This window comes from Rhinoderma darwinii, chromosome 9, assembly GCF_050947455.1.
Source record: "Rhinoderma darwinii isolate aRhiDar2 chromosome 9, aRhiDar2.hap1, whole genome shotgun sequence".
NCBI classification, from domain to species: Eukaryota; Metazoa; Chordata; class Amphibia; order Anura; family Rhinodermatidae; genus Rhinoderma; species Rhinoderma darwinii.
In genome coordinates this window covers 7,536,226-7,552,416 of record NC_134695.1, presented here as the reverse complement: position 1 = coordinate 7,552,416, position 16,191 = coordinate 7,536,226, and the positions used below count along the sequence as shown (strand labels likewise).

Genomic DNA, 16,191 nt, shown 5'->3' with positions numbered 1-16,191 from the left:
ATCTAGTGACCAGTGCTGGGAAATATTATAAATTGAATCCAATTTATAATATTTCCTGACTCGTGAAAAAAAAAAAAATAAATTAGAACAATGTTTAAATCACCTACACACTAATTGTTTAACAAAAAAAAACAAAACATGTTTTGCTGGCAACACATTCCCTTTAAGTTAACCTAGTCATTACTTTTCATTGCTTTACATTTTTCAAAATTGTATCAGGTTTTATGTCCAGGTGAAAATGAAAGAAAATCTCATTGAGGGTTCAGACTTCAGACCACACTGTATGTCAATTCTTTATATTAATTGCCGATTTAAATGCTGAGACAATACAGTTACAATGAAATGCAATTTCAAAACAGACTGAACCTTACCTGATCTAGAACATAATCTGCACTGGAGTCTATGACTTTTCCAAGGTCTCTGTATTGTCCAGAATACTTGATGTAGCCCCAAGTCAGGAGTGCAATGAGAAGCAATCCCATTGCACAGTTTAAGAGCTGTGCCACCACGCTTAACCCCACAAAGCCTGTGATACCGGAGGTCATATATAATGCCACCACCAGGGCCAGTAGCACAGCTGGGGTGCGAAAAGCCGTGAAGATGTTCTTGCTTTCATTGTGCTTGCAGAAAGCAGAATACACTTCCTCGAGGTCCTTCTCCAGCTCTTCTCTGTACTGTCGGCTGAACTCCACTCCTCCCATTTTTTTTGCACGGTCAAAAGAGGACAGTGTCTCCTCCTTGCAAACAGTGTGTCGATCTCGCAGGACATCAGGAGACACATATGGTTTTTCCCCTCCACAAATCTAATAAGAGATCACACTTAGCAAACAAAAATAAAATGTATTTTCCAAAACAAAAAAAAGTCACATAAGAACTAGAAACTCAAGGGCCTTTTACACTGGCCGATATTCGGCCAGTGAAGCGAGCGCCGATCAACAAAACATCGTTGATCGGCGATCGTTTGCTCCTGTCACACGGAGATATGGATGGGGGCGAGCGGTCGTTACTCCGAGCGCTCGTCTCCATACATTATCATCACGTCGGCAGCGCGTCTCTCAGGGAGATGTGCTGCTGACAACGATAATATATTACTTTTTTAAAAAGATATGATCAGAAGGCGTTTGCTTGTTTATCTGCTGATGGTTCCCGTTTACACAGGGCAATTATCGGCAACGAGCGTTCTATGAACGCTTGTCTGCATGGTAATCTGCCAGTGTAAAACCCCCTTTAGACTGTCACCATTGAACAGCATTTTACAGTCTAGAATTAAAGGGTTTGTCCCATATGGACAATTTAGGCACAAAAACGTAATAAGCCAGGGCGGGAAGGCGCTGCAAATTGAAGGTTCCGCTCTGGTGGTCTCAATACGATCATATATCATACGGTCACCTATTCATTTGAATTGGCACCATGTATTACTACTAGAAGCCACAACTGTCAACCAAATGGTAATGATAAAAAAAAAACAATATGGAGATTATAAGGAAAATTTCCCTTGGTTATAGTCACTATTACAAGAGCTAAAGTGAGCAAGTTGCATTAAGTAATTTGAGGTGACACTTAATAAACACCAAAGCCTACTCACCTTCTCCATACTGCTGTAATATAAATCCTTAGCTGAAGCTACAGCTGCCAGGTTATTGGCTTCTGCCGTTGCCTAAGAAGAGAGGGGCAAAAGTTAAAAGAACAGGACAACATGAAGGGAATTTTGTAAATTTGGCAAGCACTTCTACGTTAGACATACCTGCAGCATGGATTTAGGGTGGGGTAAATCTTCACCTTGATAAATCTTTATGTAGGCCTAATAAAAAAAAATACTCCGATATGATCACCTTAATAATCCAAAACTTTAATTCTTCAGAAGGTTATTATAACTGAAAACCACACAATAGTGAGAAAATAAAGACAAGAAATGTGCCCGTACACATAGCGGCAGTTTGACGCGCGGAAAAACTACTTCAGGTTTTACTGTGCTCTACTGCAGTTTTGTGATGCTGTTTTTGGCTGAACGATTTGCACGAGTGAAGCACTTGGCTTCGCGGAACCGTGACAATTTGCAGTAAAAATGCGTATGTTTTTGCAGCACGCCACAATACTGGCACACTGCCCTAACGTGCACCCTAATACTGTGCCATTTATTTAATCAGTTAACCCATATCTAACTGATGAATCAATGCTGACACATGGACAGCTGATGAAATTGAAGGACCTATAGGGTGCCCGTACACATAGTATTAGCGCTATTTACAAAGTAGTTTTTGGCTGCCCGTGCATCACCTTTACAAGCCTCATGGTCAAAAACCGCATTGCAAAGTTTTTGCTGCTATGATTTTTCATATTTAAAGCATCCATGTGTTAAAATCTTTGAAAAATTAGGCTATGTTCATATCTGCGTTTGAGGCCTTCCATTGGGTATTCTTTCAGGGTTTCTGTCCCTTTTGAGAAGAATAGTGTAACATGCAAAGCCTTGATGGACCCATATTATAATCCAATGTGGTCCTTTAAGCTCAGTTTGGATCCACTATACATCGGAGCTGGCACACCGTCACGGCTACCGTTAAAAACATAAGCCATTGCGCATATGTGAACAGAGCCTTACAGCAAGAATAGTTACAGAATAATCTGTATGTAAGTTACGTAATTTAATAGAACAGGATAATGGATAGCATTTTGTTAGGTAAAGAAGATCTGTCACTAGTTTAGTAATGCCCAATCTCCTAACTAACCTTATAGGCGCGGTCACACTGATAATTCCAGTGAAAATGGTGTCCAAAAACGTTTAATATTTTAAAAGTTATGAGCTTTTTTTCTAAATATGCACATGAGGCTATATTAGCCAAAGGGGCGGTAATGCTGCTCTCTGTGTTGGCGGCATTATTTTTTGTCTCTATCACGCTGTCCAATCAGCTTATACAGCTTCTCCCCTTCCCTGCACAGCTTGATCTTAGCATCAATCACGAGATCACGCTGTGTTTACATTTCCGGCCACAGGTCTTTCAACACATAGCCTCAGTGCTTATCCAGGAAGACAGTCCCTTCATTGAGCGTCTCATCCAGGGACCGTCTTCCTGGATAAGCGCTGAGGCTGTGTGTTGAAGGACATACGGCCAGAAGTGTAAACACAGCGTGATCTCGCGATTGAAGCAGAGATCACGCTGTACAGGGAAGGGGATAAACTGTATGAAGCTGATTGGACAGCGTCATAGAGACAAAAAATAACACCACCCACAAAGAAAGCAGCATTACCGCCCCTTTGGCTAGTATAGCCTCGTGCATATTTAGAAATAAGCTCATAACTTTTAAAATATTAATTCCAGTGAAAATTGTGTCCCAAAACATTTATCAGCTTGACAACTAATAAAAGATCCTCTTTAAAGAGGCTCTGTCACCACATTATAAGTGCCCTATCTCCTACATAATGTGATCGGCGCTGTAATGTAGATAACAACAGTGTTTTTTATTTTGAAAAACGATACATTTTGAGCAAGTTATGCACAATTTTAGATTTATGCTAATTTGTTTCTTCACACGAGATCACGTGTGCGGTCATTCACAGAAAACTTACCGAAGTGTCGGGAGTGATGAATAGACATCGCGTTCTGGCTGGAGGTGATGTCTATTCGCTCACAAGACACTTCGGTAAAGTTAATATGGGCGTATGTGACTGCACAGCGTGATATCGCGAGATCACTCGGTGTTGCGAGTACTGCTAAAAAATGAATGGAGAGAAGTGTATGACGCTAATCCGTCTGCCCTGTTCACATGTGACTTATACAGAGTGAAGACGTTTTTAATTATTGAATTAATTTTGCCTCAAAATATACAGATATGGAGCTGCAGTATGATGGATTCCTGTTATGACTGAGGATGTCTTACATTTATACACACTTTGATTACCATTTTTGATCGAACGCTGGTCTTTATTTTTGCACAGCAGAGATGATTGATTGCTGAGCATGCACAGTAGAGCTCTGTGATCGTAGCTGGAACCTGGAGTGTGGTGAACTTTCCTCCTTCACTTTTCTATTGTAATAACAATGATTGTTATATTATTGATGATGATGTATTAAAGATGTATTACACATTGTAGTTTTGCACGTTTTTGAAGATTATATAACTATTTGATGTATGTCATTAAGACTAATGTATGCTTCACCTGGGAGACCAGATTCACGATGTTCACTGGTTGGAATGGGCCATGTGATCATTTGTATTCACCCATTTATAACGATGTTTTTAGACATAATGTTAGGCTTGACAAAGACCCTTCACTCACTATGGGTCGAAACGTTGCTTGTCGTTTGTGGATGTCTTGACAATAAAACCACTTTGATGATTTGAAGACGTGTGCTGTTGTCCTACTACTTCTTTGGATATACATCGTGCTGGAGTGGGTTTGCCTGGCTTGACAGCGTGCACCGCACCATACTCGGGACTAGTGCTGCTTCAAAAATCTTCTTTTTTTTGCTAATTGGTCAGCGTCATACACTTCTCTTTATAAAAAAGTAAAAACACGCCCAGTTGTCTATTAACCCTATAATGCCCGCCGATAAGCCTTTTCACGGTGGTCATTAGTGGGCTTTATTCTAGAGCGCCGCCTTTAGAACGAGATCATGCTGCAAGCAGCGTGGATATCTCCAAACCTCAGCTGTTAGGTGACAGCTGGAGGCTTGGAGACAACGTCAGGGGACCCTCTGATAGGAGGTGATCGCTGTGAACACCCTATCGCAGCGATCACCACCGGAAGAATGTAAACAGCGGGCTCTCTCCTCTGCTCTCCACCTCTCCTCTCAGTTGTGGTTTTGTGAGAGGAGAGACAGAGACCTGTGGAGAGAATAGAAACAGTGAAAAATACATTACATTACATTGTAATAACCCCCCACCCCGTTTTTTTTTAGTTAGTGTTTATTTAAATTTTTATAGTAAATGTCATAAAAAGAAAAGAAAAATTTATTATAAAAAAATAATAAAAAAATGTAGTTTAAAAAACGGTTGTTAGAGGAAACGTATTAGAATGGCGCGCAAACTTTACAGCACAGAGCAAGCTTATGCTATTTTGTGCCCTGATTCAGGCAGTGACACCGGAACCGCTTCAGAATCGGAAATATGTTATGATGACACTACCAGTACTGCTTCGGACGCTTCCGCAACTACTCCCCCTATGGAAAATGCCGCTGTTGCTGAAGCAACAGGCGGACGTGCGGGAACTAGTAATCCTATAGTACCGACAATTTATTGGGATCCTGCAGCAAACTTTATCCCTCAGGTGCCCCAATTTATGTCAACTCAGGGCATAAACATTGACATCACAAATTTTGCCCCACACAATTTTTTCATATTTTTTGTATGGATGAGCTTTTACAATTAAATGTGGACCAGATGAACCTTTATTCAAGGCAGTTTTTGACGGAAAAGCCTGCATGTAGTTATGCAAGGGTCTGGGTTCCTACCAATGTCCGCGGGATAAAAAAATTTTTAGGGCTCATTCTGAATATGGGCATTGTAAAAAAAAAACATCCACCCGTTCTTAGTGGGCAGCAAGTCCTATTTATGAAACCCCAGTTTTTTTCGTCCATAATGTCCCTGAGCAGGTATGAGGCATTAATCAGTTTCCTGTAATTTAGTAATTATTTAGAAAGCCCGCCAAGAAGTGATCCTGGGCACGATCGCCTTCACAAGCTGAGGCCCTTTGTTACTTTGCTAAAAGATTAATTTCTAAAATCCTACACTCCTGACATGAACTTAAAGAGGCTCTGTCCCCAGATTTTGCAACTCCTATCTGCTATTGCAGCAGATCGGCGCTGCAATGTAGATTACAGTAACGTTTTTATTTTTTAAAAACGAGCATTTTTGGCCAAGTTATGACCATTTTTGTATTTATGCAAATGAAGCTTGCAAAAGTCCAAGTGGGCGTGTTTAAAGTAAAAGTCCAAGTGGGCGTGTATTATGTGCGTACATCGGGGCGTTTTTACTACTTTTACTAGCTGGGCGTTCTGACGAGAAGTATCATCCACTTCTCTACACAACGCCCAGCTTCTGGCAGATCACGCTGTGTCGTCACTCACAGGTCCTGCATCGTGTCGGCCACATCGGCACCAGAGGCTACAGTTGATTCTGCAGCAGCATCAGCGTTTGCAGGTAAGTAGCTACATCGACTTACCTGCAAACGCCGATGCTGCTGCAGAATCAACTGTAGCCTCTGGTGCCGATGTGTCCTCGCTCGTCCGACACGATGCAGGACCTGTGAGTGACGACACAGCGTGATCTCTCGAGAACATGGCTGTGTCTGCACTGCCAGAAGCTGGGCGTTCTGAAGAGAAGTGGATGATACTTCTCGTCAGAACGCCCAGCTAGTAAAAGTAGTAAAAACGCCCCGATGTACGCACATAATACACGCCCAGTTGGACTTTTACTTTAAACACGCCCAGTAAACACGCCAGTAAAAATTGAAGGCCTGCGCCCCCTTCAAAACAGCTGATCGGCGGGGCCCGACCCATCGGCTAATAATGGCCTATTCTGAGGATAGGCCATCAATTTGTACCCTTTTAACCCCTTAAGGACGCAGCCTAGTTTTGGCCTTAAAGAGGCTCTGTCACCAGATTTTGCAACCCCTATCTGCTATTGCAGCAGATAGGCGCTGCAATGTAGATTACAGTAACGTTTTTATTTTTAAAAAACGAGCATTTTTGGCCAAGTTATGACCATTTTTGTATTTATGCAAATGAGGCTTGCAAAAGTACAACTGGGCGTGTTTACAGTAAAAGTACAACTGGGCGTGTATTATGTGTGTACATCGGGCGTTTTTACTTCTTTTACTAGCTGGCCGTTAGGAATGGGAGTGTATGATGCTGACGAATCAGCATCATCCACTTCTGTTCGTTAACACCCAGCTTCTGGCAGTGCAGACACACAGCGTGTTCTCGAGAGATCACGCTGTGACGTCACTCACTTCCTGCCCCAGGTCCTGCATCGTGTCGGCCACATCGGCACCAGAGGCTACAGTTGATTCTGCAGCAGCATCAGCGTTTGCAGGTAAGTAGCTACATCGACTTACCTGCAAACGCCGATCCTGCTGCAGAATCAACTGTAGCCTCTGGTGCCGATGTGTCCTCGTCCGACACGATGCAGGACCTGGGGCAGGAAGTGAGTGACGACACAGCGTGATCTCTCGAGAACACACGGTGTGTCTGCACTGCCAGAAGCTGGGCGTTGTGAAGAGAAGTGGATGATACTTCTCATCAGAACGCCCAGCTAGTAAAAGAAGTAAACACGCCCAGATGTAACACACATAATACACGCCCAGTTGGACTTTTACTTTAAACACGCCCAGTTGGACTTTAGCAAGCCTCATTTGCATAAATACAAAAATGGTCATAACTTGGCCAAAAATGATCGTTTTTTAAAAATAAAAACGTTACTGTAATCTACATTGCAGCGCCGATCTGGTGCAATAGCAGATAGGGGTTGCAAAATCTGGTGACAGAGCCTCTTTAAGGGTAGATGAATCCCTTGTAAATTTTAAGGGGAGATTGTGTTTTAGGCAGTACATACCATCAAAAAGAGCGAGATATGGCTTAAAGCTATACAAAATATGTGAGAGTAAGACCGGTTACACATGCGGCTTCAATATATATGAGGGTAGAGACCGTGAAATAAATCCCCCAGGATGCCCACAGAACCTTGGTGTCAGTGGAAAAATAGTCTATGAACTTATGCAGCCGTTCCTTCAAAAGGGCTACAGAGTGTACACTGACAATTTTTATTCTAGCATGTCACTTTTCAAAAGCCTTCACGCTGACAAAACAGGGGCCTGTGGGACGGTTCGCAGAAACCGCAAAGGATTGCCACCACAACTTCTCCCAATGCGCATGGCAAAGGGGGAATCAATTGCTTTCGCAAGTGATGAACTTCTTGCACTTAAGTGCAATGATCGGAGAGGTTTTTATGCTGAGCACTATACATGCTGACACCAAGGTCACTGTCAGAGAGAGGCGATACTGCGAACAGCCAGAAACCGCTCTGTATAACAGAGTACAACAGGTTCATGGGTGGCGTCAACCTTTCAGACCAAGCTCTCCAACCTTATTTGATCAAAAGGAAAACTAGAGCCTGGTACAAGAAAGTGGCAATATATCTGATGCAGGTTTCTACTTTCAATTCCTATGTAATATACAAAAAGGCCCAGGGAACCATGACATATGTGGAATTCAAGAAAAATGTATTGAACATCTTTTATTTGAATTAGGGGAAGTAGGACGCCATGAGTCAGAAGATGTCAAGAGACTCACGGAGCGTCACTTTTTACATCCTGTCCCTGCCACTGAGACGCAAAGGTATCCGCAGAAGAGATGCAGTGTTTGCCGAAAACAAGGCCGATTCACGTTTTTTTTGCCGTTCAAAACCAGGACTGTGTAAATACCCATGCTTTGAGACCTACCATACAGTAGCAAATTACTGAATTAGGGAAAGGCAAAATAGGGAGGGATTCCTTATGCGAAAGTGAACCTGTCAATGATAATTCTGGGTGGGGGGTCTTTACATCTGTAGGGAAAAACTTTTTTTCTTTTTTCATTCTCACTTAGATGAATATCTTCAGGTCTGTGATAATACATAGTATCAAACATTTGATATATTTTATGTCAGATTTCAACAAAGATCTGAAAAAAAATCTTAAAGGCCTAGACACAAACTATACCAATAGGTAAAAACCCTGTGGGGTCTTCTTTCCCAGATTGGGTAATTTTTAAGTGTATTTTTATGAGCCGACACCACAGGGCCTCTGCAAAGACATTATGGTGCCTAAAAATCAGCTTTGGAAACAGTCATCCTTAGGCCAAATTGGACACCTTTAGTTTGAGGCCTTACCAAGTGCCCATGAAATAACATACACCAACATATTTGGTATCCAAGCATTCAAATTCAGAAATAAATCTAGAGGCATGCAAAAGTAAAAACATTATTTATTTAAAAACTTTTACACAACAAATTGAAGAAAACGTTTTTTTTTTGCATTTTTGTAAAATTTTGAAAAACAAAAAATAAAACTTATAGTATATACCACCAAAATAAAGCCCTGTTTCTGCGGGAAAAAAAACCATACCAAATTTGTAGGGATACATTCGATTCCTACAATGTTATAACCAATTAAATAAAGACATAGTGAAACTGCTCATTTTGCTTTGGTCATTAAGGCACAGAATGCATGCAGTTGGAATGGGTTAAGAAACTAATTTGCAGAAATTTAAAATTGCTCATAACTTCTCAAAAATGTATTGTTTTTCAAAGTAAAAAAGTTTTTCAAACCTTTAGCTACACTTTAAATAGGCTCTGTCACCACATTATAAGTGCCCTATCTCCTACATAATGTGATCGGCGCTGTAATGTAGATAACAACACTGTTTTTTATTTTGAAAAACAATCATTTTTGAGGAAGTTATGAACAATTTTAGATTTATGCTAATTACTTTCTTAATGCCCAACTTTTGACCAAGTGGGCGTTGTAAAGAGATGACGCTACGAATGACAGCTGTGCAGCGATTAAGTCCCACACAAACTTTACCGAATTGTCGGGATTGTGAATAGACTTCACGTCTTGGCTGGAGGTGATGTCTATTCACTGTCAAGACACTTCAGTAAAGTTAATGTGGGTGTATGTGACGGCACAGCATAATCTCACTAGATCACGCTGTGCTAAATACAAATGGACATGAATGGAGAGAAGTGTATGACGCTGATAGATCAGGGTCATACACTTCTCTTCACAACGCCCACTTGGTCAAAAGTTAAAAAAAAGCCTGGTTGGGCATTAAGAAAGTAATTAGCATAAATCTAAAATTGCTCATAACTTCCTCAAAAATGATCGTATTTCAAAATAAAAAACAGTGTTGTTATCTACATTACAGCGCCGATCACATTATGTAGGAGATAGGGCACTTATAATGTGTTGACAGAGCCTCTTTAAGAACACAAAATTTACCTTAAAATACTCCAGAAGTCCTCTGCAGGTTACTTTTGCACCATTTATCTCTTTTTCCATCAGGCTTTTGGGGCCAAGAACAAGAGGAACCAGAGCAATGAGCTGCTCTGTGAACTCTGGCGCGATGTCTAGAAAAAATGCAAAGCTATATGTCAGATAAACTGAAGAAGATCCACAATACCCCAATACTACTGCATTGTTTCACCAATCTCTGCCAAAAGCACCATGAGATAAGATGTCCAGCTCTCACAGTTATCAACACAATGGCTATGCAAAGAAGGAGAATAAACAATATAAGTCATTAATTAAAATTTTAACAAACCTTTGAGACGGCCGTCAAACTGAGGACTAGTAGCGACCTTGAGCCCAGGGTGTGGTAGAAGGAAACAGCTTACATTGGTGAAACAGGAGTGAATGTGTTTACGTACATTCTGGATCTCTTCATGCTGATGTTCCTTTACCTGATGGGAAATGGTATTTAGATTTTTGGGTTACATTTCTGATAAACCTCTATCTTAACAAGGCACGAAAAACAAGACAGCAAAAACATCCTGTCATCTTCTGACAAGTATCGGAGATGTATCGCAGATTGGAAGCTTATATCTGGTACTGATATTAACAAATTTACATCATGACATGTAAACTATGATTCAGTGACATTAGTTGTATCTATTCTACCAAGCAAAAAGTCTCACCAAAACATTAATCCCATAAAAATTGCTCTTAGTTTATTGAAATATTACAGGAAACCAATGACATACATTCTAAGGATGTATTCAATTTATACTAGGACAACTCCACACTTGCCAGACCCTTCCCTTAATTAATGGTCATGAAGGGCTATGCCTGCTCATGAAGTGCTCTGTCTGCTCATGAAGCGCTCCGCCTGATCGTGGAGTACTCCGCCTGCTGTGTGGCTGCCGCACAATCCTCTCTAGTCCCCAGCCCCGATCTCTATTAATGCGATGAGAACACAGCATTTAGCCTCCTGTCAGGGGCTGCAGATACAGAGCTGGAGCCTAGGGTGGAAATTATAAATTAACCACTTCACTAACCTAGACCACTAGATATGCTGGTATTTACCGCTAACCTAGACCACTAGGGATGCAGGCATTCACCTCTTCACTATCCTAAACCCTAACACAAGACTACCAAGGATGCTGGAATAAGCCTTTTCAATGCACTAGACCTGCAGGCATGGCGGTATTAACCACTACAATATACTAATTTACCATTGATGCTTAAATTGACCCCACTACATTCAAACAGCTGGCATTAACCCCTTCACATGCCTAAATGTCCATGTGCACTTATGGGTTAATTGATAATGTTTAGGACGCAGCCACATTCTTTTAATTAACAAATGAATACCAAGCAGAGGGAAATTAATTAATTTTAAAAAAATCACATTTACATATTGAGGAAAATTATCAATTTATTATGCAGATAAAGGATAACGCCACTGTAATAAATTAAAATATGCATACAATATTTATATAGTTTACACATATAGCATATCCCTATGGCTCAGGAATTATTATGGGACTTGCACATTAAATTAGTCTTATTCTGTGAAGAAAAGCAGATACTTCCACTTAGGACAACCAATATAACTATAAATCACTGGTATATAATATAAGCCTTGCACACTCCCCGTGCATTAAGAGTCTTCGGCATCCTTGTAAATCTAGAGTAGCCATGTGGAGAATGTCTTTTATGTCTGATGTTTACAAGCTTTTCGATCAAGTGTTTTACCACGTCTAGCTTGTTATATTGGATCATTTCCTAGTGAGGAGCTGGATTTGCTGAACAGGACGGGGAGCTTTGATGGAGATATATAAAAACAGTTTTAAAAAAAAGGGTCACCTCCAAAACCACCCTAACTTACAATAATCTGTAAATACCTTAAAAGTCTTTATTGGCAGGATATAAAAAGCTCATAAAAAGGTAGATGTCTCATTAACCATTGCGGTCAATAAAACTGCATCCAAATAATTTGTGTTATGGCTCTCTGTAAAAACCATATATTTAGCTCTAAAAATGAGATTGGATCCCAGTACGCGTGTAAACCTGTCAGATTTTCCAACATTCCCTTGATGGGATCCTATAGTGTTTATGGCTAAATACAACGTTCATAAAGGGCCATAATGCACTGTGTGAATGCAGTCAAAGGAAATTTTATGATGGCCAGATGTTGATTGATAATTGTAGTATGTAGGCCATATGACATATCAGTCAGAGACGGATATGGAGTCAATTATTTCAAACCAGCAAAATTGTACAGAACCTTGGGAACAACACTTACCCGTAATCTCTTTTCTAGAAACTTATCACCTCCCTCAGCTCCATATGGATACTCGTAGGGAAAACTCCAATCGCGAACCAAAAACATCAAGGTCTAAAAGAAGAGTGAAATACAACTAACTTTTAATTATTAAACAATGGGGGGAATTTATCAACTTTTCTAGAGTTTTCTGGTGTAGAAACGTTGAACAACAACTAAAAAGTCACAATTTGCAGAAAAAATTTCGACTTTTGGGCCATTTACAGCGCTCTCATCGCTTTTGTAAGTGGGCAGAACTTTGTAAAAAGGGAATCTGGTCACCCAGGGCCCGACACTTATTATATATTTACACCAGAAACTGGTGTAAAATATAGCGGAAATCTACGGCCAAAAAAAATTGCTCATCTCAGCACTCCACATTCACCCACGGATCTTCTCAGGCTCCTACATCAGGCCGCGGCGCATACAAGGTCCTGATACCAAGCAGCCTCAGGGCCTCATATGCGATGAAGCACTGACACTGGACGTTCTGTGGTGCGTGTCTGAATCACATAGAATGCTGCTCGGCATCAGGACCTTGTATGTGCCATGGCCTGATGTGGAAGTTTGAGAGGATCCATGGGGGAGAAGCAAAAAGGGTGAGGGGAGAACATTTTTTTATTTTAGATCTGATTGGGGAGGCGGGAGAGAGGGATGTGGCCCAGCCGTGCGACCCAAATTGTCATCGCAAGGCTGTAATTGGTCGTAATTGTGGCGCACGGCTAGCAGAAAGATGCAACAGATTTATTAAGAGGTGTGCGCCTCTTAATAAATCTGGCGCATCTTACTTCAGCGGAGTAGAAAGCAAATCTGCCTTAATATATCTTTGTAAAAGTATAGCACCACTTTTTTTACATATAAAACAAGGCTTTTTTTTTTAATCCTGATTTCTTATTTGAATAAAATAAAGCACATTTGAGTGCATTAAGAAATAAAGTTCAATTTATTTTAGCTTTTAATGCCATTGGGAAAGTAAATACACTGCTATCAATACACTTATTTTGAAACAAAGGAAAATGAATGATCGATCGATCGATCGATCGATCGATCCTCTGTGTACTTTTATGTGGATAATGATTTGGATTCACATCCTTGAGAAGGCTGAACGAAGTGATAACATAGACAGAAAGCGTTTCCATGGAGGACAGCTTTCCCATTTTATTGTAAAGGTTCTTGTGTAATGGCGTATATTGCGTTAATTGCTCCATAAATTATGCATATGGGTTACTGCTCCTAGCACAATTGCTTTTATTGTCATTATTTTACATGTAAAAAGTAAAATAACTAAAAAAAAAGCCTAAACTTATTTCCATGAAAAAGGATGTTGGAAATCAGGAAGAATCAAAGCAATGTATAAGGCGAAGGTTAAACAGCAGAATTTGTAATATGTATCCAGGGAGATGTAAACATCAGTGTATTGAGACCGGAACAAGGTGACAACCTTCATTTGTGTTTGGCTGAACTTGATGGACATAGTTTTTTTTTCAACCATGTTACTATGGGTGTTTCACACACCAGTCACAATAGTAGGAAAAGTTAGCGCAAACTGCAAAAGCCTCTTGATAAATGAGCTGCATATTTCGGCCAGGTCGTGCGCCACAATGGTGGCGCTACGATTGCAGCCATGCGTCATCCATCCCCCGTATCAAATATTTAAAAAAACCACACACCACCACATACTCAAATGCTCCTCTTCTCCCTCAACACTCCAGTCCCACATGTACAAAGTCCTGATACAGAGCAGCATCAGGGCCTTAAATGCGATGCAGCACTTCAACATCAGAGCTGTATCGCATACAACGTTCTGATGCTGCTCAGCATCAATTCGTTGTATGAGGCACATTGAAGTGACGAGGGCACCCAGAGAAGAGAAGCGGTGAGGGGAGTATAATTATTATTTATCTTAATTACATTATTATTATTATTTTTTTTTAATGCCCATTGGGGAGGGGAAAGTAGTCTAATCGGGGAGAGGCAAGGTAGGGGCCGAGCATGGTGTAGATTTTCATAGTAAATTCATTTTTTTGCGTACATTATAATAAATATGTTGGGCCTCTGTGGCCAGGCCAGTTTCCAAGGTCACGCCCCTTTCCCACAAAAGTGGTGAGGGTGGCAGAAAAAGACCAAAAGCCGCAATTTGCATCGCAAATTTCGACTTTTGGGCACCTTTGCGACATGTCTATGCCAGAAAACCCGTGTAAAAAATATTGATAAATTACATAGGGGTCTTTACACATGTCAGATACAGCATCCCCTTCTCTAGTTTTAGATACATTGCAGATATGCTGATTCTTAGGTTACACAAACACAGTATGTAGGGACAACATGGTTTGTCGTACCAGGTCACCTGGAAGTTGCATGTGTAAGTGCGAGTTTTGTGTTAGAAGGATTCACGGCAAAATATATTTTAACCATAGATTATTAGTGCAGAGCAGTTATATTATTTTACTGTAAACACTACAAAGTGACTCACTTGAAAAGGCTTCAAAAAGATCTCATCCATAGCCAAACGTCCATACTCCGTAAAGAGCTGGTAAAAAAAACAAAAAAACAGCATAAGGAGGACTGTAAGAAATGTTCACCACTTTCCATCTAGTCATTCCTTTTCCTGATACTTTACATTATGTACCCCTGTATATCACACTAGGTCGGGAATTTTTGATTGCCAATTCATGTTGGAGTTATGTTTTATCTTTCATATCGACTTGTGATATTTTTCATTTGTATATTTTGTGATTCTTATACTCTACATATACGGTTTGCACTGCCAGAAGGCGGGCAGGGTAGGGTTGTCTGCAGTGGGGTACATGTTTATCCTGCTTTTTTGATAATCAAATAAAAAGGATCGGATTAAAAAAAAGAAAAGAAAAAAAAGTGACAGCATCCAGCGTAACATCAATAATTATAACCATGTAATAACATTTCTCCAGCATTTCACAAGAAACGTTTACTACATCTCAGAGCCTTTTCTCCGTGAATCTGGGACTTAGACTGATCTTTTAGGATACTTTACGGATCAGTATATGAGATGGTGAATATTGAGATGCAGCACTGTTACTACATAAATAAATCCTGTTTACACTGGTAAACGGTCACTAAAATTTCAGATTGTAACGTTATTTGCCCAGCATGTTTCCAGGAATGGAATATTAATCAAATAAATTTTTATCATTGATCTAGATTAGCCATGCCGCCATTAAAACACACACAAGAAAAATACATTGAGAGGATGGTCTCTTTATACTTGGTTATTGAAAGAAACGGATTTAAAGAGGCTCTGTCACCAGATTATAAGTGCCCTGTCTCCTACATAATCTGATTGGCGCTGTAATGTAGTGGTTTTTATTTTGAAAAACAATCATTTTTGAGCAAGTTATGAGCAATTTTAGATTTATGCTAATTCGTTTCTTAGTAGACAACTGGGCGTGTTTTTACTTTTCACCAAGTGGGCGTTGTACAGAGGAGTGTATGACGCTGACCAATCAGTGTCACACTCTTCTCATTGTTCCAGCCCATTGTTACAGTGTGAATGTGCAGTGGAAGAAGCTGAGCTTGAACAATGAGAAGTGTATGAGGCTGATTGGTCGCTGATTGGTCAGCGTCATACACTTCTCTGTACAACGCCCAGTTGGTCAAAAGTAAAAACATGCCTAGTTGGTCATTAAGAAACTAATTAGCATAAATCTAAAATTGCTCATAACTTGCTCAAAAATTATTGTTTTTCAAAATAAAAAAAACACTGTTGTTATCTACATTACAGCGCCAATCAGATTATGTAGGAGATAGGGCACTTATAAACTGGCGACTGAGCCTCTTTAACAAATACACAATTCTCTAGTGCAACACACTTGGTGGGATGTGCCAACAAACTGCCCATACACATGAGATAGCT

The 16,191-nt window shown here is 40.3% G+C and overlaps 1 protein-coding gene across 2 annotated transcripts in view; it reads right to left on the bottom strand.

The window, feature by feature from the left end:
- Nucleotides 1–16,191, bottom strand: part of ATL3 (atlastin GTPase 3) — a 93,077-nt gene that overhangs the window by 7,839 nt on the left and 69,047 nt on the right. For both annotated transcript variants that reach the window (XM_075837214.1, XM_075837213.1), the window contains exons 6-12: nucleotides 14,773–14,829; nucleotides 12,282–12,374; nucleotides 10,299–10,437; nucleotides 9,977–10,104; nucleotides 1,745–1,801; nucleotides 1,586–1,657; nucleotides 372–803 (exon numbers count right to left, since the gene is read on the bottom strand). In XM_075837214.1, coding sequence (XP_075693329.1) covers nucleotides 372–803; nucleotides 1,586–1,657; nucleotides 1,745–1,801; nucleotides 9,977–10,104; nucleotides 10,299–10,437; nucleotides 12,282–12,374; nucleotides 14,773–14,829 — 978 coding nt within the window. The remainder of the gene's footprint in view (nucleotides 1–371; nucleotides 804–1,585; nucleotides 1,658–1,744; nucleotides 1,802–9,976; nucleotides 10,105–10,298; nucleotides 10,438–12,281; nucleotides 12,375–14,772; nucleotides 14,830–16,191) is intronic.